The following is a 21,889-nucleotide window of genomic DNA, read 5'->3' on the forward strand; positions in this document are numbered from 1 at the left end:
TCCTTTATGGTAAGTAGCAATCTGTCTTTTCCTTCATTGCTACTTAAATAAAAACAGTAACTTATAGAAATAAGCACCATTGAAAAACAGATAAATGCAAGTTATATGTATATTGATATGATAAATACCCTTTGTACAAAAGCGTATCATGCTCTGTGGAGGACTTGTAACATTATATCTGTCAACTGAAACTAGAACATCTTTGTAACTGTTGGCTTATGTAAGGTATTCTCAATATATACTGCGCACTGAAAGTGGTGTGTGGTGTTTAACATAAGTGAAACTGCACAAACAGATCATGAGAAAACTGTAAGTACTAAAAATTGTGTACTTTTTATATATTTCAGTAAAGTCAACAAACCGAAGTAGAACCTCACACCTCGAAAACATTTTGTAAAAATGGCATATTACAAAGAGAAAACACACCTGAAAATGAGAATCATTTCCTGAAACGTGTGGTGTAACATGTGAATAAAAGAAATTCTTGATTGGTAGCAGAAACGTTATTTATAAACAAACGCATGTTTTCAGTGGCAGACCTTCACAAAACCATTTATAATGGACATAATCAGGTTACTACGTCTTCTGCTGACTCCACCAGGGATTTGTACAGCACATTCTTCAGATGGACCCATAGGAATAAGTTGAATGATTTGAGGTCAGGTGACAGAAGTAGCCATGTTACAGGGCCACCTCGACCAACCCAGCAGTCCCAAAATATTGGTCCAATCTGGGTTCTGGAAGCTTGACTGAACTATGTCAATGCCCTATTGTGCTGGAAAAACATATATTGATGGACTCCAGTAATTCCGGCCTCACTTCCCGGATGAATGTTGTATTGCTGTCATCTGTGACTTGAGGGGGAAGCATTTAGTGGTCAATCAGGTAATCGTGGCCCATGATAGCCCATACATTGATGTTGAACTTTTCCTGATTACCTTAGTTGTAGGTGGCATGGGGGTTCGTCTTCACCCACACATGGCCATTGTGAGTGTTGAATGGACCCTCATTGGTGAAGGAAGCCTCAAGATGAAATGAATGCCTTCTGTTCTCATGCAGCATTTGCCAAAGTGCCGAATGGGAGCTTTATGTTGCATGTGCCACAGTGTGGGTGTTCGAGGATGGGTCTGTGTTGAACCTCTCTAGTATGTCTTCTGCAAATTGTAGCATGCGTATGCTTCACATGTGGTCTCTGTCATGTTGAAGCCCTGTGAAACTGCCCATTTCACCCACACGCTGAAGGACGGGCACAAATGTAGAGTGCAGCAGGAGACCCCTAATGGGATATTGTTGGGTAATGCTGCCTGCCCGTTACCTTTCACCATGTCGTATGTGAAACGTGTCACACTGCTCAGTGGGGGTAAATGTCTCTATGTTGGGGCACACCAGCATGTGTCAAACTACAACTGAGCACTATGTTTCTATTGGATGTGTTTGTCATTCCACTATGTCACTACCACTGTTAGTGGTCTCTGTGATGTTGGTTTGTCAGGCCATGTTCTGTGAACAGACTCATGCCTGCTGCTTGAGGGAAGGCCTTGTGGTAGGCACTGGCTCTTATAACTTCAATACTCTGTAGCATCATTGGATGACATTTTTGGACATGGCTTCCTATCCACATTTTATTCCTGAAGACATCTACTACATTCCATCAAAGTTGGTCAGTGTAATTCTGAAACATCCTATATATGCCTCAAAATTAAAATGAAAAACCTAAGCAACTGAAAATTTATGATGAAACTAGGTGAATGATTTTTTATTTACAATTTAATCATGTGACTTGCAATGAAGTATTCATCTTTCTTCAGGTATATGTCACTTTAATAGTATCAGCTTTAAAATACAGAGAAATCAACAGTGATGTTAATAAATAATTAACTAGCACTACCCTACTTATTTGATCACACCCTCATTCCTTTCATTCATTTTGTTTACATTTCTGAATTGTGACAAAAAAATATTCAAAGCAAAGGGATCTCTGGCACCAGCTACGGGTTACAAACTATGCCCTTTGATACAATGAACTAAGTATGTTAAAATGGCAAAACAATATTCCACAAACCTCATTCATTCTACGGTACAATGTTGTGTGCTCAAGCATTAGGTGGCTGCAGTGGGGTGGAGGAAATGACAAACAACTGGTGTGCATGAAAGTTTAGAAGCCCTACTTTCATGAAGGATTAACAGCGTATTATGGGAAATATGGCCCAAATTTTTGCAAGGGATCAATTGCTGGGGTTCAAATCTAGCAAGTGTGCTTTTTCTCCTTAAAATATAAGGTCAACTTTGCGATGTGTCCTTCTAAGTGTGAATTTTTCTGCTGGAATTGTTCTAGTTTTGAGGTTTTGCAGCATTACTCAGCTGTTTTTGATGTTAATAGTATTATTATTCCATTAATAAACAGGTTGTCTTATTCAGTTACATTAAAATGAAAATAACACTAGTAATGTGGCCTTCATTTTCCACAGAGGAACTCTCCTGCCCTAATTAACACATTATGTTTTACTGTGCATTTGTTGTGGCAGTTTCCTGTGACATATAACACAGCCTGATTTTGTAGTCCACATTTGTAAAGTGTAGATTAATCAGTGACAGTTTTCCATTGCCTGTTAAAGCAAAAGAACAAAGAGTACAATCAGTGATGGTGAGCAAGCATATTAATCATTTATTTACACATTGTGTTCCATAAATCCTATTGTGAAGGACAACCTAAAGATTGTGATAAAAGACAACATTACATTAACATTTAGAAGAACCCATGACAGATTATTTTTGTAAAGTATACTTACAACCAGTGATAATCTACTCACATTGTTGATTATGGGGATTACATCTACATTACTATATGTAATGCACTAGAAATTAAGTTTTTATGTAGATTAGTAGCAAAGCAGGAAACAGTACTGTGAGGAGGAGGAGGAGGAGGAGGAGGAGGAAGAAGAAGAAGAAGAAGAAGAAGAAAAGAAAATCCTGCTATTTTTATCTAGTACTTCATATAGTACTTGATATCAGTGAAACTGTTTAACATTGGAAATTAGTTTTAGGTTAAATTTACATCCCCAACACAAATAATCTTATGTAAATCAATGAAAATAATCAATTTTTTACTTCTCATCCTGACCAGTAAGCCTCCCTTACTCTGGATTCTGGGTGATTTTTCTGAACTCTACTCCTTTTCCTATATCTCACCATTCCCTTTCCATCACCCTCTCCCTTCCACTTCAACCCTTCTACCAGAATGAGCCACTGGGTCCGAAAGCTTGGAAACTCTAATATTTTTTCTACGTGTGTTCTCCTGCCACCTTTTAGTGAGTAAATATTCTTATATGTTATGTGCTAACAAGATACTCTTTCGCTTACATCTGGGGATTTCTGATATCCTTTCTAATGTCTGCTGGTAAACTACATTTGTGAAACTCACTTTTCTATCTAAATTCACTCTTACTGTGAACCAAAAATATACTACCTGGCAAAGCACTCACAAGATATGCTCAAACATCAAGTAACTTTATAAATATACAAATACCAATGCAACTTCATATATGTTCACAAAATCAGTGGGTATGTAAATGATCAGTGGACCACCGCGATGCTTTAGTGTTGTTCATGTTTAGTATTGTTACTTGGCCTGGTAGGATATATAGTGGGAGGAAACAGTGTCAGATGTTAAATGATCACTGTGAAGGACATGTAGATGCTGCATATTTGTGTCAGACAGCGTTAATCACACCTGACAGAGTTTGAAAGGGGCCTTTGTCCAGCTCTTGAAATCGTGCAATATCCAGATCTGTGGGGCATTCGGATGTGCCACACACCTGCTGTTGCACTGTATGGGAATGTGAGGGCAGGCATACTCTTCGTAATGTTTCCAGCTGACTACATCTGACCACGACAAGGGAGGATCACCATACTGTGCACCAAGCGCATTGTAACCCCTTCACATGTGTTCCACCTGAGAACAAGTAACCAACAGCCAAACTTGGGAATTTCTGTCCCATGCATAAACTGTCATTAACACCACAACACAAATAACTGCATTTGGACTGGTGTTATTACAATGAGTATGGATTGCTGATGAATTATGTCAGATTGTTTTCAGCAATGAATTGTGATTTGCACTACTTTGTATAACAATCAGTGGTGGGTGATGGTGACCTGTGGAGAGGCCCCATTCTTTCAAATGTTTTGGAGAGGCACAGCCATGTTACCCTTGGCATCATGATGCGGGGAACTATTGGGTATGACTACAGGTCATGTCTGGTAGTGATTGAGGGACCTCTGATAGCACTATGGCACATCACAGACATCCCATGTCCTGATGTGTTATTCCTCATGTGATAGTACATGGTGTCATTTTTCAAAGAGCAGTGCTCATCCACACATAGCACATGAGTCTACGAACACTCTGTGTGATATTGAAGCATTCCTGTGGCCAGTCAAGTCACCAGATCTGTCCCCAGTAGAACAAGTTTCGGATTAGTTTCGATGTCAACTCCATTCTAGTGCTAGTACCTGGGATATCAAGGACGGTTACAACAATTGTGGGCCAGCTAGCCTCAAGAGAGGAAACAATGGCCTTATGACAACCCTCCCAACCAAATTAGTGCTTGCATCCAGGCCAGAGGAGGTGTATTGTCATACTGATAATACGCGGCCCTTAAAAACTATCCCTTCAATAAAGGCATTAAAATATACAACAGCCTGCCATCAGAAATGAAAAACAGTAAATCCCTGACTGTATTTGATAAAAAATTAAAATCATTCCTACTTGATCATTGTTTCTACAGTGCAAATGAATTTCTGCTGCACATGGGTGGAAAGAAGCTGAAACAAATTGCAGCAAAGAATTTTGTAAAGAGTAAAACATTAATGCAAGTATGTGCAAAAAACTTGCATCTATATCATCTGCTACTAAGCACATTAAGTGCAGAAAGAATATCCAACCAGGTACTGTTATGTATATGTGTGAGAGGAATACAGCACTAAAATACAAATGTGTAACTGAGTATGTAATTCGTGTGTTCATAACTTCTCAGAAAATATGTTTCTAAACTCATGTTTGTGTAAACTTTCGGCATATTACTTCATGCCAGCAAATTATCATAATGTCCAACATCAAATGTATGTTCGTGCATCACCATGTGCATGTCATATACAGTATTGATTCAGAGGACAATAAATAAATAAATAACATAACATACCCTCTGAACCCACGAAGTTTTGTTTCATTCCCTCCTCCGCTGCTAGGTACTTCACTTCTTGTGTCAGGTAGTGAACTATAAGAGTGTAACTGTGCTATCACATAAGAATACCAATGTCTCTGAAGAGGTTTCTGCATCAGTTATCAACTTCACATAATATTCTTACTGCATATTTTTGTAAAATGATTTCCTATTTGGCCTTAACTGTATTGTCCCAAAAGATAATGTCAGACGATACTATCAGATGAAAGTAGCATATAGTAGTTAGCATGTAGGTTAACACAGTGAGAAATATTTCTCAGAACAAAGTAGAAAATTACTGAGATTTTTAGTTAATGTATTGATATGCTGGTTCTTCCTCTGTCAGTTATCTGTCTGGAGGTCTGGGGATTTCACAAAGGGGGTTTTATTTAGTGTGCTGCAGCTACCTGTAACTCGTTTTTGTTCTTTTTGGAACTGTGTTGGAACCCAAAGTCAATTTAACTGTGCACTGTCAGTACAATGGGTGTAACATATTGATAGCAGATAGTTCAATTCTCAACAGCAATTCATTTTACATATTTTCTAACAGAATACAATGACTTACAGGCAGCATAAATATACATTAATGGCTACATTCTAAATGAAACCATATGTATAATATTTCTTGGTGTTCACATAAATATTTAGGAGTAATGCAGCTCATCAAAGGATTTATTCTGGAAGTAGTGAAGTTTTATTCTCTTTTGTATGTGCCACTTGACAGCTGAAGACCTCTGCTGTTCCACGGAGGGTCTCCTTTACTGGTAAATATTTACATTTTGCCAGAATTTTCATATACATTTCTTATCAGTCCTTGAGTTCAGCACACTTTGTGCTCACAATTAGAAGTATTTCCTCTCACTGCCTTGATCTGCAGAAAAAATTAACATTTGTCACACTTCCACTCTCCATTTTTCCATATAGCTGTTGTCAGGTGCTGTATTAACATTTCTATACATAATAATCATAATGTTGGGTAAAATAACTGAACATCTTAAGGTTTTTTTGTTTGTTTTTGTTTAAGGATGCAAAAACAACTGAGGTCTTATGTGACTACGTCATAACCTTCGAACATCAAGAAGTAAACGAAGTTAAAAGTGACTATACATTATGGGATGGATGGTGTGCAGCACACAGACACTCTGAAGGGCACTGAGAGAATTAGAGTGTATGACACAATTAAAAAGCCTATGTCACTGGATATACTGACTGGCCTGATAGAGGGCAAAGAGCTCTGCTGTAAAAATCAAGCAGTGTTCTGGGAGTCAATACTGAAAAAGTTGGTGCCAATGACAAAGGCCCACCCAACACCATGGTCAGTCATAGATCCAGCAATGTACATGAAGGTGCTATTGCTAAGCTGTGTGCTAAGGTCGAGAAACTTACAGTGATAGATCAAATCTGGAGTAGTGTCCTTGAGAAGTGAATGAAGTCCAAGATGAACATGGGCTGCCACATGAAGTCAAGGCAGAGGAAGGTTCACATCCATCATGATGCGACACTACTGAAGAGGATCTCCAAGTTGGGGAAGGAGAAGGCTGTTTTCCTTTGTTTGATTTCTTAGAGCCTTTAATGTTGGGAGACAAAGGCTGACATTTCCTAGCTGGAGGGACATAACAGTACTTCACGGGAGTATTCCTTTTGTCCTTTTTGGACTGCCAGTTGTGTTGCAGGTGATTTTGCCATGGGTAACAAAGATTTTGTGGCTTGTTGTGCAGCTGCAAGAGAGTAGTTAGGGATGCTACCATGATACTGGGTGATTTTACAACTGCAATACTTAACTGGAGATGCAAGTCTGTGTGGCCATGACCTTCATGGGGCGAGGCATAGTAAGAACAGTACTATAAGTCTGTATAGTAAAATGAAGGGCTTTCAAATGGTCAACAATTATTGATTGACAGGGTAGGGTACTTTTTCCATCACCTGGATCTGCTGGATGGCCTGCTCTTCCAGATACATAGGACACTCTCAGGGTGAGGCTGCTTGGTCCTCATTACAACTGATACAGTGGGGAGTACCTGCTAGGTGTCAGACAGATGGACATTCCATGAAATGAAATTCAGGAGCACACAGGGAGGAAGAAGAAACAGAGACACCTCAAATGCCAAAGCCTTCATGAGCATCTCTACCACAAGTAACACATTTGGACATTTTTTGACATGAAATGTGAGTGTAGTTATAACATTGACACTGGTGAAAATGAATCATGTTTTGAATGTACAGTCAGATTGTGATGACTTCATAGCCTGCCTTTATCTCTGATGGAAGCACTACTTGATCAAATGTGAGGAAAAAAAAGTGCATGTAGCCACCAAGTTTGCATTAATCTTTTTCATTCCCTGATGGACTGCAGTGACACCCTGATCAGAGAAATAATTTTGAATTTCTCCATTGGGCAGACCATCAAGCAGCTGAGTGTAAATAACATCATGCAAAGAATTTAGCTTGTGATGGGCCTTGTCATGAACAGATTAGCCATGGTGGAAAAAGGCTGTAAACAGTTGTTGGGCCTGGAAATCACAATTGATCTCCTGAAGCTAAGTCCTATTCTGTAAGCAAGAGGAGGATTTCACAGGGCCTGTAATTGCATCAATGTCTTTCTGAATAATAAACAGATTAATCATAGGGAAGGACTAACATTCGTCATTAGTACGTGATACCATGACAGACCAAGGTGCAGCTGGGAGGGGCTTTGAATCTTGAATGTCATTTACATTTAGTAGATTTAAACTGAGATGGTGACTGGCTCACTGTGAAAAAATCCCCCTGATTGCAGTGTCTACAGTAGCATGTTCCTTCCAACTGGCCCCCCTCAGAGGAGGGCTCACCCACCTTACATGATTGTTCATTTTCAGATCACCCCGGGAGGGGGGGGGGGGTGACATCTTAAGGACACCTCTTCAAAGATCATGAAATGTCTAGACTCACTTTCATGTACATTTACAATTAAATGGTATTTGAGGTAATTATGAACAGCAACTTCAGCTTAACTGTGACATACGCAACAGTACAAATTGTAAAAATAATTTCCATGTATACTCTGGATCCTTGCCTAGATAGACAATTGCTTTTGCTGAAATTTTGAATACATTGCACATAGCTCTCTCAGCTATTGGTGACTGTGCTCGAAAACTGTTCTTCCAGACTGACTGCAGGAGAACATGTGAGTAAATTATTATAAGGTTGAAAAACTGGACTGCTCCAAGGATGACATCTAGGGTTACTGAGACTGCTCTTCTGATAAATTTGAAGAGCAAGTGTTCCATTGAACATGTGTATGGAGACCTTCAGGAGTCATTTAACAGAGTGAAGCAATCACACATATGTCTGATTGATATGTAACCAGGACCGGTTTAAGGCCCAAGCAACGTAATCCACCATTTGGGGCACCAAGCTGAGAGGGGTGCCAGAGGTGCCCCACCTGTAAGATTTTAATACAAGATGTATCACAATTAGTAGAAGTCATTTGGGCTCCAAGCTGAGTGCACGATCTGTATATGGTGTGTATCACAATTAGTAGCAAAAACTGACATGAGTGAAAATGTACGAGGGGAGAAGGAGGGACAGGAGGTGCCAAATGATAAGTTGCTTGTGGAAAAATGTTCTTGGACTGGCCATAGTGGTAACACTAAATCTTTGTGGCAAAAGGTTACTGGCATGACTGATTTCCATTTACATGTGTTAACTGCCCAATCCCTGAAATTTTCAATAAATTCATGAGGTCCTTTTATAGTACATGGACTTCTCAATCAAGACATAAGGAATTAAACAAGGAAGATGAGCATTTCATACCATTAGACAACTTGAAACATTTAAAGAAATGTCTACAGGTATGCTATGCATAACAGATAGTTATTTGGAAATTACACAAACTGGACAGATACACCTAGATGCATACAAGATAATGTCACATAAGTGAAGGCACAGGGAGTGACAACATACACACAAAGTAGAATAGAGTTCTAGGACATAAAACTTCAGTGAATCCTGCAAGAAACAGCTCTTTGAGTGTTGTATTTCAGTAATAGACATGGAGACATACAATGCAGCAGTTCTGACAGTCAGTTGGCCCCAACAGAAAATGTTTTCAACTTCATTAAGCATTTAGAGATGGATAAGCTTATTGGAATAACTGGTAAGTAATTGCATCAGTGTTGGTTTGATCTTGCATAGTTCTGAGTAAGGGTACCTAGAATTACTGATGGCCAGCTTTGGATTCATGTCCACAACAGCCAAATGGCAGCAATCTGCATTAAGTAATGTTTTCTCTTCCTAATGCAAGATTTTTTGATCCTGGCTTGTCCTTTCCCATCAGAGGCATGGTCACACCTGAAAGCAGCCATGTCACATACAAACTCTGCTGCAGTTTCTGCACAGCATTTTACGCGGAGATGACCACAAAGCAGCTGTCTACCAGAATGAGTGGCTACTGCCAAACAGTGGCCAAGAAGAGAGTAGACCGCATCCTAATGAGCACAACATGCTTGAGTTCAATGGCTGCTTCACAGCCCATTCCATCTGGATCCTTTCCTGCATCACTTGCTTTTCTGCATTACACAGATGGGAGCTATCTGTGCAACACATCCTTCACTCTCATAATCCTCCTGGCCTTAATCTATGCTAACCCATTGCACCCACACCCTCTACCAAACAATCTCCACTTCCTCTGTCTAGTCACACCCTCCTAATCCATGCCTCCATGTCACTCGTTGTGTGCTGCATCAACTCACTGGCCCTGATGCCCATTTGTTGCATTCCTAGCCCTAGAAACTGCTACCTTTCCCTCTGCATACCCTTAACCCAATTATTGAAAAAGGGTGCAAGATTTCATTGGTCTGAAGATTGTGAATCAGCATTTCAAACCCTTAAAGATAAGTTAACACACAGTCCAGTGTTAGCCTACCCAGATTATAATAAAGAATTTATTTTATCCTCTGACACAAGTGGTCATTCAGTAGGAGTTGTTTTGAGTCAGAATATTAATGGCACGGAACACCCCATAGCCTACGCTTCGAGACAACTAACAATGGCAGAAATAAATTATTCCACAACAGAGAAAGAATTGTTAATTGTTATTTATGGCATCAAATACTTTAAATGCTACTTGTATGGTAGGAAATTCAAGGTTATTACAGACCATGCAGCTTTAAAATGGTTGCTTGGGTTAAAGGATCCATCTAGTCGTCTCACCCGTTGGGCCCTATGTCTTTCCAAAATGGATTTCGAAGTTATCCATAAACCAGGCAAAAAACACACTAATGCAGATTGTCTAAGTCGGAAAATAGCACTTTTGGAAGCAACAGGCCGAGATACTGAGGACTGGAGAAAGGCTCAAGATGAGGATACAGAATGCAAAAAATACACAACTCAAAAACAATTTTGCCTTGAAGATGGTGTATTGTGCCGTAAAACAAAACTTGGACCGCGAATTGTTGTTCCCCAACACCTTAGACAAGAAATAATGGCAGAGTCCCATGATCATATCCTTGCAGGACACGGTGGACAGCAGACAACCGAAAGACACGTAGCAGAGAGATTTTGGTGGCAAACCAGAAAGCAGGATGTTGCGCAGTACGTTCGTAATTGCATTGCGTGCGCACAACGAGCTGAACTTTCTCGTTCAAAAATACCCTTACAGAGGCTCCCCGAGGCTTCATGTCCATTTCAGATCTGTGGACTGGATCTCTACGGGCCATATCATAAAACACTTGCTGGTAATAAGTATGTTCTTACAATTATAGATCACTTTTCACGCTATCTAGCTATGGTGAGTAACTGTTGAGTGGTACTTAAGTAAATAAATTAGTGAAATCAAAGTGAAGTAGAAATTGGAATATAAATGAAAAACTTGGTTTAGTTTAGAGAGTTACATACTGGCAAACAGTGGGCAGAACAGCAGAACAGAAGAGACAATGACCGTGAAGTCAGCGAGTTCCACATAAGTGGGCGCTGTCGATTCAGCTGTCAGGGCATCGCCCGACCAGCTCACGTGTTTCTCAGTTGTCGCATGTGAGCAAAGGCCCTCGCCTACATTCCAAGAGCCAATGACCGATGTTAAGAAGATTCTTCGAGAAGCTTTTCAATGTGACGGAAGAGGCAATGACTGGCTCACATGTTTCTCAGTCGTCACATGCGATCAAAGGCCCTCGCCTACATTCCAAGAGCCAATGACCGATGTTAAGAAGATTCTTCGAGAAGCTCCTCAATGTGACAGAAGAGGCAATGACCGTGAAGTCGTTCACCTCCAGTAAACTGAAGTGAATAAATACGTGAGACACAGTGGGCCCGACAGACGAGAGATGAGAGATGAAGGAAGAAGAGAAGAGTAGCAGTAGTTTTCAGTCAGTTTCGTTGCTGAACACCGTCATGCAAGAAGTGACTACATCATGCACAGACGCACCAAGTCCGCCGCTGTAATGGAATAGCAAGCAGCAGCCTCGGCGCCAGAAGACAGAAGTTAAAAGGTATTTGAAGTCTGATTTTTACGTACCCGGGCGACTCGTGAGGATGGGAAGGAGGCGGCCTCACATCAGCAGTCACCTGTGAGCTGGGATGAAGACCTGACAGCCGAAGACTGGCAAGCAGGAGTCCGTGGTTCGAGTCCGTGACACTGGCCTTCCCCTGCCGCGCCGCTCTGCTGGCCGACGCACAACACACGCGGCCACTTAGAGAAGAGAAACACTGGGATGCCACATCCAAGGTATCACCATCCGATGCACAACTTCGCTTGCAATAATTAAATGGGCCATCTCACGCTGCGTGTCTCCAGTCAGCTGGGCGAGACGTCGACACGAGATACACACCGCTACGCGTAATCAGACGCCGCCGCCGCTGCTGCAGCAGAAGGCTACGCAAACGACACAGCTGCCGTTCTCCGAACCAGAACATCCAGTAAGATACAGTTGTACGAAACTTTCAATAAAAGTTATCTTATGTAAAAATGCTGTTTCATTCTACCTCATACCCGAGCCAAGGAAGAACCCACCCTGCCCACATGTTGTTAAGAAAGAAAAATTGATTGATTTAATATTTTCACCCTGACAGAATGCTTTAGAATGCTCATCCTGAAAATTGACTTGCATCAAAAGAGAAAACCCAGTTACATTTAGTAGCAGAAGTGCTACATTTAGTATCACAACTGTTACACATTTGAAGAAGATTTTTGGGGAGTAACTAAATTTCTCATGTATTGTATTTCCTGTGTAATCTTATTCCCAGTTTTCATTCTGTAAACTGTACTTGAACAGTGCCACTGAGTCAGCACTTATAATTCTGTGAAATTTTAATTTTCTCTCTTGAGTTGAAAATGTTTGATGAGTATACGTTTTATTGTTATCATTTTAACTATATGGTCAGATAACCCATTCATTATGGATCTCACGTGTGTGTCATGAAAAAAAGTTCGATTTAGAAATAAAGTATCAGCTGCTGTTGCACTACATCCTTTTCTGCTGTTGCACTACATCCTGTTCTTACTGGGAATGTTACTGTGGGCATCAAACCAAAGCTGGACATCTGTAATTCAAGGCACCCTCAATCAGAACTACCTGAGATGAAATCAATACTGAAACCTGTACATACAGTTATTTTCAGTTACTTATGCTAATTGTTATTAGTACCCTGTCTGATTGCTTTACAAAGTTCAAAACATTTATTTTCCAAACTAGTGCTCAATCAGAATTGCGGTCTCATATGTTTACAAGTCTGTTACTGAATTACAGGATTCTTTGGACTGTTCAGCACAATTTTAATTATGCCTGTAGCCTGGGAATTTATTCGTTTTTTTTTTTTTTTTTTTTTTTTTTTTTTGTGGTTTTAGAGGATTTGGTGCATATGGGTATACCACATTTTTAGGGAATCCAGAAGCACAATCATGTTGAAGGTCTATGAAACTACATCTTCTACAGTTTCACTTGCTTCCACATTCATCTCATTCCTGTTTCTTTTCAGTTATTTCACAGTTCTATGAAGGAAGGTGACAGCTTTTCAAATGTCTCTTTTTCTCTATTCCAGTTGAAAATGTATTCTGACAATTCCTAGATTTTCCTTTATTTTGGTCTGTCTGATTTATGCTGACATCTGTTTAAAAGAACTGAATTCTTGTGTTCTTTTATTGGGTTCAACTGCCTTACATGGATGACCATGCTGTTGCAATTACAGTTATGACTGCTTGAAGTTTATTTTTTTTTCCCTTACATTTCTACAACCTTTGTGAGCGAATAATTTAAGACAAGATTCCCCTCTCTTTGCAATGCTAGATGTTCCATCATCCTGCTTCAGAGTTCTTGCTATGGACTATGGAATGTACACACTTTATAGATATTGTAGGGCAACCCACTGAGAGGGACATCAACTTCTCAAACTTTAACCCTCCAGAACTGTCTTAAATCTCAAAGGTGCTTGCCGTTAGCACACCCAGAATCATATATTCCTTAAGGGATGTTTGGAACATAGTGAGCTTTCCTCTGAATGTGTTGTAATAGAGAAATCATTGGAAGATATTATTCTTGCCTGCATAGATATATTCATTACTGATATTAAGCTTCGAAAGTTTCTTGCAAGTGTAACTGTTCACAGAAATCTTATCTCTCTATCAATTTCAGGCACTTAACTCCAGTGGACAATTAGCTATATCAGAAGATACTTACATTGGTAAGCTCAATCTTCCTGCTGCTCAACAAAAGGATTCTCGTGATTATGCTTGTGTGGTAACTAACTCAAGAGGTTTTGTCTATAGAGAAGTTCATTTGACAGTGCTTCCAAGGACTTCTAATAGTATGTTATATTTTATATCTATAAAAAATTTATTTTTACAATAACTTTATCTAACGAATAAAATTCTAACATCTACTATGATGACATTCATCTCAAGATAGATTTACTCTGTTGCAGAGACAAAGTAAACTCACATAATCTGAAATATTGTATTTAGTAATAATGGGTCCCATTGGCATGTCATGGCGTGCTCCACATTTGGAAAAACGGCAATTAATGTATCTGGCTAAACAGAACAATTAATTCACTTAGTTTAGATACTGTATCCAAAGACCTGCCCTGATACCTGAGTGTGTTAAAGCACATGCTTCTAGCTCACAGGGAGGCATGTTGGCTCCAGATCAGCTCAGCCTCAATGATTAATGATAGGAACTGGTGTGCCAGCTAGTCTGTGTGTGGTTTTCAGACAGTTTTCCACATTCACTTCAGTAAATACAGGCTGGTTCCCAGGTTCTGCCTCAGTTACATGATGTGCAAACTGAAAAACAATGTCATATTTGACTACCTGCTTAACACCAGATGCTGAAAGAAGGAGTACACAGATCCCTCTTAAGAAGGGGTTGGGGATGCAGGGTGCTGGCAGTGGATTTACCATTGGGAATGGTGGCCCCAGCATAATAATAGCCTGTATACAGGTTTTGTTCTCTGTGAAACTGGAGCATACTATCATTGGCTGGATATAGGGCACTGGAATGGATGGACGGATAAGTGGATGGACTGCTTTCCACGGACGCCTGTTGAATGTTTGTCTGAATAGAGCATTATCATACTAGTGATGGTAAGCCTGTAACACAGGCTGTTCTGTAAACTGACTATGCCAGCCATTTCCTTGAAAGGCTATAAGTTTAATCTGAAATGCAAATCATGATATAATTTATATTTTTCATTTGAACTAATCAGTGAAACAGATTGAAATTGCTCGAATTGACTAAAATATAAGGGATTGAATTGGGGCTTGAATCATGAATTTTGTTTTAGAAATATCATGATTAATCAAATGAATCACAAGGTACAATTACAAGGCACAATGACATAAATGACAGACAAGGTAAGAGTACATTCTGTTAGCATAGTAATGTAGAAGTATATTTGAATAAACTTCATTTCATGCACAATGATTTCTGCATCTAAATATTCTGGTAGAATCTTGGATTACTTCATCTGTCAGGTGAATGGTGACATTCATTTTTTGCACATCTAACTATTACATAAAAGATGCTGTATTAGTATTAGAGGCAAACAAACATTGACAAGAAATTAATGTTGTATGTATCTTGTCTACAAACAGAAGTGTAAATTATTTTCATCTATATCTGAGTCTGTGCTCCACAAGCCACCTGAATGGTGTTTGGCAGAGTGTACTTGTGGCTACACTACATCCTTCTCCTCCAACCCCCCCCCCCCCCCCCAAATCCCCCCAAAATCCCTGTTCTACTTGTGAATGATTTCTGTGAAGAATTATTGTCAGTAAACCTCTGTAACCTCTTATTGTGGTAATTTCATGAAATATATGTCTGAGAAAGCAATATGTTAACCAACTTGTTTGGAATGAACTGTCTCTACAATTTGTATCTTGTTGCTCTTGCTAAGAAAATTATTTTCTTAATATTCTTGTATACATTTAGTCGTTAATGCTATAACAGGCTCATGATTAATAATATACTCCTCCATGTTAATTGTTCAGAAAACTTTAGTTGTGATGAGGTCTAACACTAAGACACCCTCAAAGTTGGTTCTGCAACTATCAGCTCAAAGTAATTTCTGACATTGCATCCAGTACAATCTCTCCTAAATTGAATTATGTGGACCCAGTTTTAATAACATTACTCTCTCATTCTATAACGGGTAAGTTTTATTTTTCTCCCATTACAATAGCATCAACAAAAAACTTATTCTCAATATTGTATGAGGTTTCTATGAAGTGTTCTGCAACTGCAACTCTTGAGACAGAGGTTTATGAAAGTAACTTTGGTGCTTAAATTCATTCATATTTCAGATTTAGAATCTGTAATGGCCTAACTAGATACTATAGAATTTTTTGCAGAAATAAACACACTTCCACCATACAAGGAAAGTTAATGCAGTGGATTTCTCACACAGAAATCACATTTGGGTATTGGTTTTTTGGGAGAAGAATATATTATACCTTGTGTTTAAGAATAAGAAATGTGTACCAACACATTTCAGAATTTGACAGCAGCAGAATTGCAGCCTATGTAGACTGTGGTTTATCGATTTGCAGTATTGCTGCTCAGTTTGATGAGGATCCCAAGACTTGTGCTAGGGGTTCAGTGAGCCATAATCAACACAGTGCAGGATTCAGTGGCACTGCACAACTAGCGCCCGCAAGGACAGACTTATTGTTCACTAGGTTGTGCGGGATCTTAGAGCCAGGTCACATACCTTGAGGCATGAAATGTACTTGTTTCCAGCAAGACAAGTATCCACATGGACAGGGAGACTATGTCTGTATTGCCAGCATAATGAGCATTGTTGTAGCTTCCCCTGAAATAGCAGCAAAGAGAGGTGCACTGCCTCTAGATCTTGTGATGAATGGCTGCTAGCTCTAAATGTAGAAACATGTAAGTTATTGCAGATGAGTAGGAAAAACAAACTCATAATATTCAAATACAGCATTAATAGTGTGCTGCTTGACATAGTCAAATCATTTAAATATCTGGTCTTAATGTTGCAGAGTGATATGAAATGAAAAGTGTAAAGATTCTAGAAGGGAAGCAAATGGTTGACTTTGGTTCAGTGTGATTCATCTGTAAAGGAGGCTGCATGTTGGATACTAGTGCAGGTCTATTCTTCAGTATTGCTTGAGTGTTCAGGATCAGCACCAGGTTGGTTAAAGGAAGACATTAAATAAATTAAGAGATGAGATGCTAGAATTGTTAGTGGTAGATTCTAAGAACTTGCAAGTATTACAGAGATGCTTTGGGAACTCAAATGAGAATCCCTGGAGGGAAGCCGACATAATTTTGAAGAATGCTTTTCGGAAAATTTAGAGAACTGGCATTTGAAGGTGACTGGAGAACAATTCTACTGCAGCCAATGTAGGTTTTGTGTAAGAACCATGAAGGTAAGATAAGATAGGGCTCATATGGAGGCATATAGGCAATCATTTCTCCCTTGCTCTAATTGCAAGTGGAACAGGAAAGGAAATGATGGGTAGTAATTCAGGGTTCCCTCCACCACACGTGGTACAATGGCTTGTGGAGTATGTAGATGTAGATGTAGACTGTGGTGGACTCAGTCCCAACATTGAACAGAGAAGTGGCATCACCTAATCTTTTCAGAGGAATCCCAGTTCTGCATACAGAATCATGATGGACTTTCCTGTGTTTGGTAGCTCTGATGCAAACAAACAATACTTGATTGCATTTCTTATTCTCATAAGGGCTGAGAACCTTGTGTGATGATATGGAATTGCATTGTGTACATTACATGGCTCCCATGGCTGGTATTTTGGACAGTAGCCATTATATGTTTATCTATCTTCAAGGTCTCCTTGACATTATCTTTAAACAAGACAGCATAAGGGTACATGTTGTACGGTCCTGTCATCTCCTCTCTAAGGGTGTTTGATGGATACCCTGGCCAGTATGTTCTCCAGATCTCTCATACAGTGAAAATATCAGGTTGTGGGTTGTCAAGAGACTGGCATTCCACCACTCACCAGTCACTATGACTGATGATCTGTAGCATAGAGTTGAAGCAGCAGTGACTTACCCACATCTATCACCCAAGGTCAATTTGATGCAATATCCAGCTGGATTAAAGCCATAGTTGTGGCCAGAAATAGTAATTGTATTTACTACATTTTGCACCCTTTATAAACCAAAATCCCTTGTAAATTTAATCAAGTACTCTTCCGTCCATACTGTATACACACATTAAGTAAAATTTTGTTATTTGGTAACATTTCTGGTGCTGCAATTTTAGTGGTTAGCAGTATATAATCCAGTCCAAATTTAGGTTTTCATTATTGTTTCCTTTTGGTTTCAGTTAACTTTCTTCCTAATAATACGTGGACAGTATCACCTTGAACTAGCAATACTAACTGTGGGATCTCAAAATAGACTTCCTGCAGTTTACTGATATCACCTTACAAATTTTTCTCTTTACAGTGTATAAAGATGAATATTCTCCTCTGAGAAAAATGTGGCTGATCCATCTTCAAATTTGGCAACTGATTCATCTTTGACAATACACAAGAATTCCTCTAACCTAAAAAGGTCCCCATGTGCGCACCACACATACTCTGCTATGCAAGTAGTAACTTCCTTGGTGTTGTCCACACCTGATCTGTTGAGGGGGCCTCTAATATTCTCCATCCAGTAGAAAAGGTCAAGAAATTAGTATCACAGAATTGTCTGAACCAAGCTTCTGGTTTAGAACTTCCATTAGGTTCAAAAACTGAGTAATGTGCAATGTTAGTTTCCTTCAATAGCCCAGCCAACTGTCTAAAGGAACTTTCCAACAGGCAGTTCTCAACAATCTGTAAATAATTAAAAAAGAGACATATTAAAATACCCAAAATCTGTTACATTAATAGTTTGTATTATGTTTCAATAATTTTGATCTTCACTCATCATATGGTCAACACACATTATCAAAATAACAGTGGAGGACAGTTTGTTGTAAACAGAAGAGTAGCCAGCACACAAGAGCACACTTATCAACCATGATGGTTCCATAATGCAATTCAGTTTGCTGACATCAGATCAATGATAATGATTGTCCATTGAACAGCAGATGGTTCAAATGGCTCTGAGCACTATGGGACTCAACATCTTACGTCATAAGTCCCCTAGAACTTAGAACTACTTAAACCTAACTAACCTAAGAACATCACACACACCCATGCCCGAGGCAGGATTCGAACCTGCGACCGTAGCAGTCCTGCGGTTCCGGATTGCAACGCCAGAACCGCAAGGCCACCGCGGCCAGCTATTGAACAGCAGAAAATTGGCTTTGGACGAGTGTTGGAAATCCATGAAATAATTAAACACCATAAAGCCATAACCATCTCGTCATAGCTACAAAGGATCCAAGTCTATTTATGAGTTCATTACAGTCTTCAGCCAGGTGAGCCAAGTGAAGACAACATCGCGGACCCACACGATGTCTACATATGTGGTTGGACTGTGAAGAGTTGCATTGTGTGGTTTCTGACTGTTTATTATTCAGTGGCCTTGAAAATGAGCCAAAGTGCAACACTGACCCATAGGACTACACAAATAATTTACTTTTACTAAACAACGTGCTGGAAATATTTCTTTGTTTGAATTTAGCAAGGCTGTGGTGCCCACCCAGAAGAAATCAGTCTATCGTATTGTTGCTCATTTATCCAGTACTACAATCCATGATAATCAACAATGACCCTTGTCAGCAACAATTGTTTCCCGCAGTAGATGAACTCTGGCAGTGGCAGTCTTCCCTGAGTTAAGGTACTCACAGTAGTTCCTTGACATAGTAGCACATGAGAAGCACAGTGCCTGTATGAGACAGTGGGTCCCATGTGTCTGGCACCGATAAGCTGGTCACAATCAAATGCTTCAATGGTATGTATTGCCTTTGTAAACACACAGGTATGCAATGGTATATAATAAAGCTTGAGCCACATCAGCTGATGATGAAATGTCACAGCTGCAGTTCATGCTGACCAACATACTCCCAATACTCATGGATGTTACCAATTATGCACATTTGCACTGGAATACACCCCCAACAAGCATAAATGCAAATTGAAACTTAAAATGAGCTACAGAATTGGGCTTTTAAAAGTAATAAAACACATTCTCACTTCAACTGAAAATTAACCATATGCCCGTTTTAAAACTGGAAGTACCCTCCAAACAGCAAACAGTTTTTGCAGTGTAAGTTGAGATTCTGACACTTCAAGAAACCCACAGCTTTGAAGAAAAGGTCTTACACATAAGAGAGTTCCATAACTTTTATGACTGATCTGATTGTGTATATCACATAGACATTAGTATAGCTTGATATAAAAGATATTCTTCATATTATAAATGTCTATACTAATTGAACAATCGAATAAAGATGAAGACCTGAAATGTAACACTAGACAAACAACTTCTTGTAAACTGAAAATAAGAGTGAAAATTTGTTTGAATCGATTGTAGATGATTTTTGGAGGGTTTTGACCTCCTGATTACACAGTTAATGCCAACATGACCAATGGACAAAATTACAGGGCCGCAGCACTGAACAGAATGTGAACAGTCATAGTAATCAGTATATGAAGACCTCATAAATAATCTTTTCACATAAAGTTGTTAGAAAAAATAGAACTTGTCATATGTAAACCTTAAGGTTGAGCAGTTATTATATGACTAACTTTATTAAATACTGATGTTTCTTTCAGATCCTGTTCTTGGGCAAGGAGTTGATGGGTCTGTCCATCTTCTCTTTCTGATTCCTGTAATCATGGTTCTTGTGCCAACAGCTGCATGGTTCATGTGCATATATTGGAGGCGAAGGAAAAAAAATGAAATAAGTGAACAAATAGTAACAAATTCAGTGGCAGTGCAACAAAACTGCAAACATAACAACAACAGGAGCACTATTAAATATCATATAGTTAATCCTCCTGTTGATTTTGAAGGCAATAAGAGCATTACGAACTAAGCTATAAAATAGCTTCAGCATTTCACCAGCATAATTTTGCATGAAAAAAGGCAGATTCCTTGTGATAATATTCCTAAATGTCACTGTATACCCAGAAGCTGCCTAAAACTTTTACTTTATATAGTGACATTGGACTTATGCTTGTTGTGTTCATTATTTATGTGAAGAGTGAATTTTGTAAATATTTTGAAAACTTCTTTGAGAAGTTTGTCTGAGCTGTGATCCCATTAATCTAGTATTTAATAAATTATTTTACTACAGAATGTTATTGTTTTCTTTTATGTATAGGTGTTACAGAGTTTCAAACAATGGAAAATCTAAGATTGAATAACACCAGTAGAGAAAGTTAAGCTGCTACTCACCACATAGAGTAAGTGTTGGATGGCAGACAGGCACACTGAAAAATACTGTTAGATATATTCAGCTGTTGGACTTAACCTTTCACTAGACAAAGACACTCACACAATTTCACACACGCACAGCTCACACACACGGCCACTGTCATCTCCAGGCACTAAGGCCTGACTGCAACTACATCTGAGATGGCAGGATTTTGCTGGGATAGGTAGTAGGGGCTAGAGATGAGGCATAGGATGGAGATGGTGAAGGATAGGAGGGTATGGATGGAGGATGATGCTAGTACTGCCTGTAGGCATGTGCAGTGATCTGGTGGGGTTGGTGCAGCAATGCGAGGTTTTGCTGTAATGGCAAAAGGGGGAGAAGAGAGAAGTAGAGAAGGGGAAGGACTATGCAGGTTCACTCAGAGTATAGAAGGCATATGTGAGGATTGAGCAGGAGTAGGAAAGACAGTAGACAGGAGATGGAGGACATGGACTAGCAAAGGTTGAGGCCAAAGGTGTTACATGACCAAAAGATATGTTTTGGGGGGGATTTCTCACCTGTGCACTTGAGAAAAGGTGCTACTGGTGGGAATAATCCTCATGGTACAGGGTGTAAAACAGTTATCAAATTTAAGAACATCATGTTAGGTGGCATGCTCAGCCCATAGATGATGGTGGCCGTGCATGTGTGTGAGTTTCTGTATCTGATAGCTGAACAGACCTAATAGTCTTTCTAATTGTGCCTGTCTTCCACTCAACACCTCTTCTATGTGACAAATAGCAATCTAACCTTTTCAATATAATAGATGGAAACATTCCACGTGGGAAAAATTATATATAAAATATATATAAATTATATATATAAATTATATATAAAAACACCTCATCTTTGTT

At 39.3% G+C, this 21,889-nt stretch overlaps 1 protein-coding gene across 4 annotated transcripts in view; it reads left to right on the plus strand.

The window, feature by feature from the left end:
- The window catches only part of LOC126475302 (uncharacterized), a 131,450-nt gene extending 110,533 nt beyond the window's left edge, over window positions 1-20,917 (plus strand). Inside the window, exons 5-6 of one of the 4 annotated variants that reach the window (XM_050103066.1) lie at window positions 13,826-13,997; window positions 20,392-20,917. In XM_050103066.1, coding sequence (XP_049959023.1) covers window positions 13,826-13,997; window positions 20,392-20,654 — 435 coding nt within the window. In that variant the 3' untranslated portion in view covers window positions 20,655-20,917. Of the gene's footprint in view, window positions 1-347; window positions 470-13,825; window positions 13,998-20,391 lie in introns of those variants that run through there. The other 3 variants (XM_050103068.1, XM_050103069.1, XM_050103070.1) reach the window with 3 other exon arrangements.
- The last annotated feature ends 972 nt before the right edge of the window (window positions 20,918-21,889 follow it).

The sequence above is a fragment of the Schistocerca serialis genome, chromosome 4 (assembly GCF_023864345.2).
Source record: "Schistocerca serialis cubense isolate TAMUIC-IGC-003099 chromosome 4, iqSchSeri2.2, whole genome shotgun sequence".
Lineage (NCBI taxonomy): Eukaryota > Metazoa > Arthropoda > Insecta > Orthoptera > Acrididae > Schistocerca > Schistocerca serialis.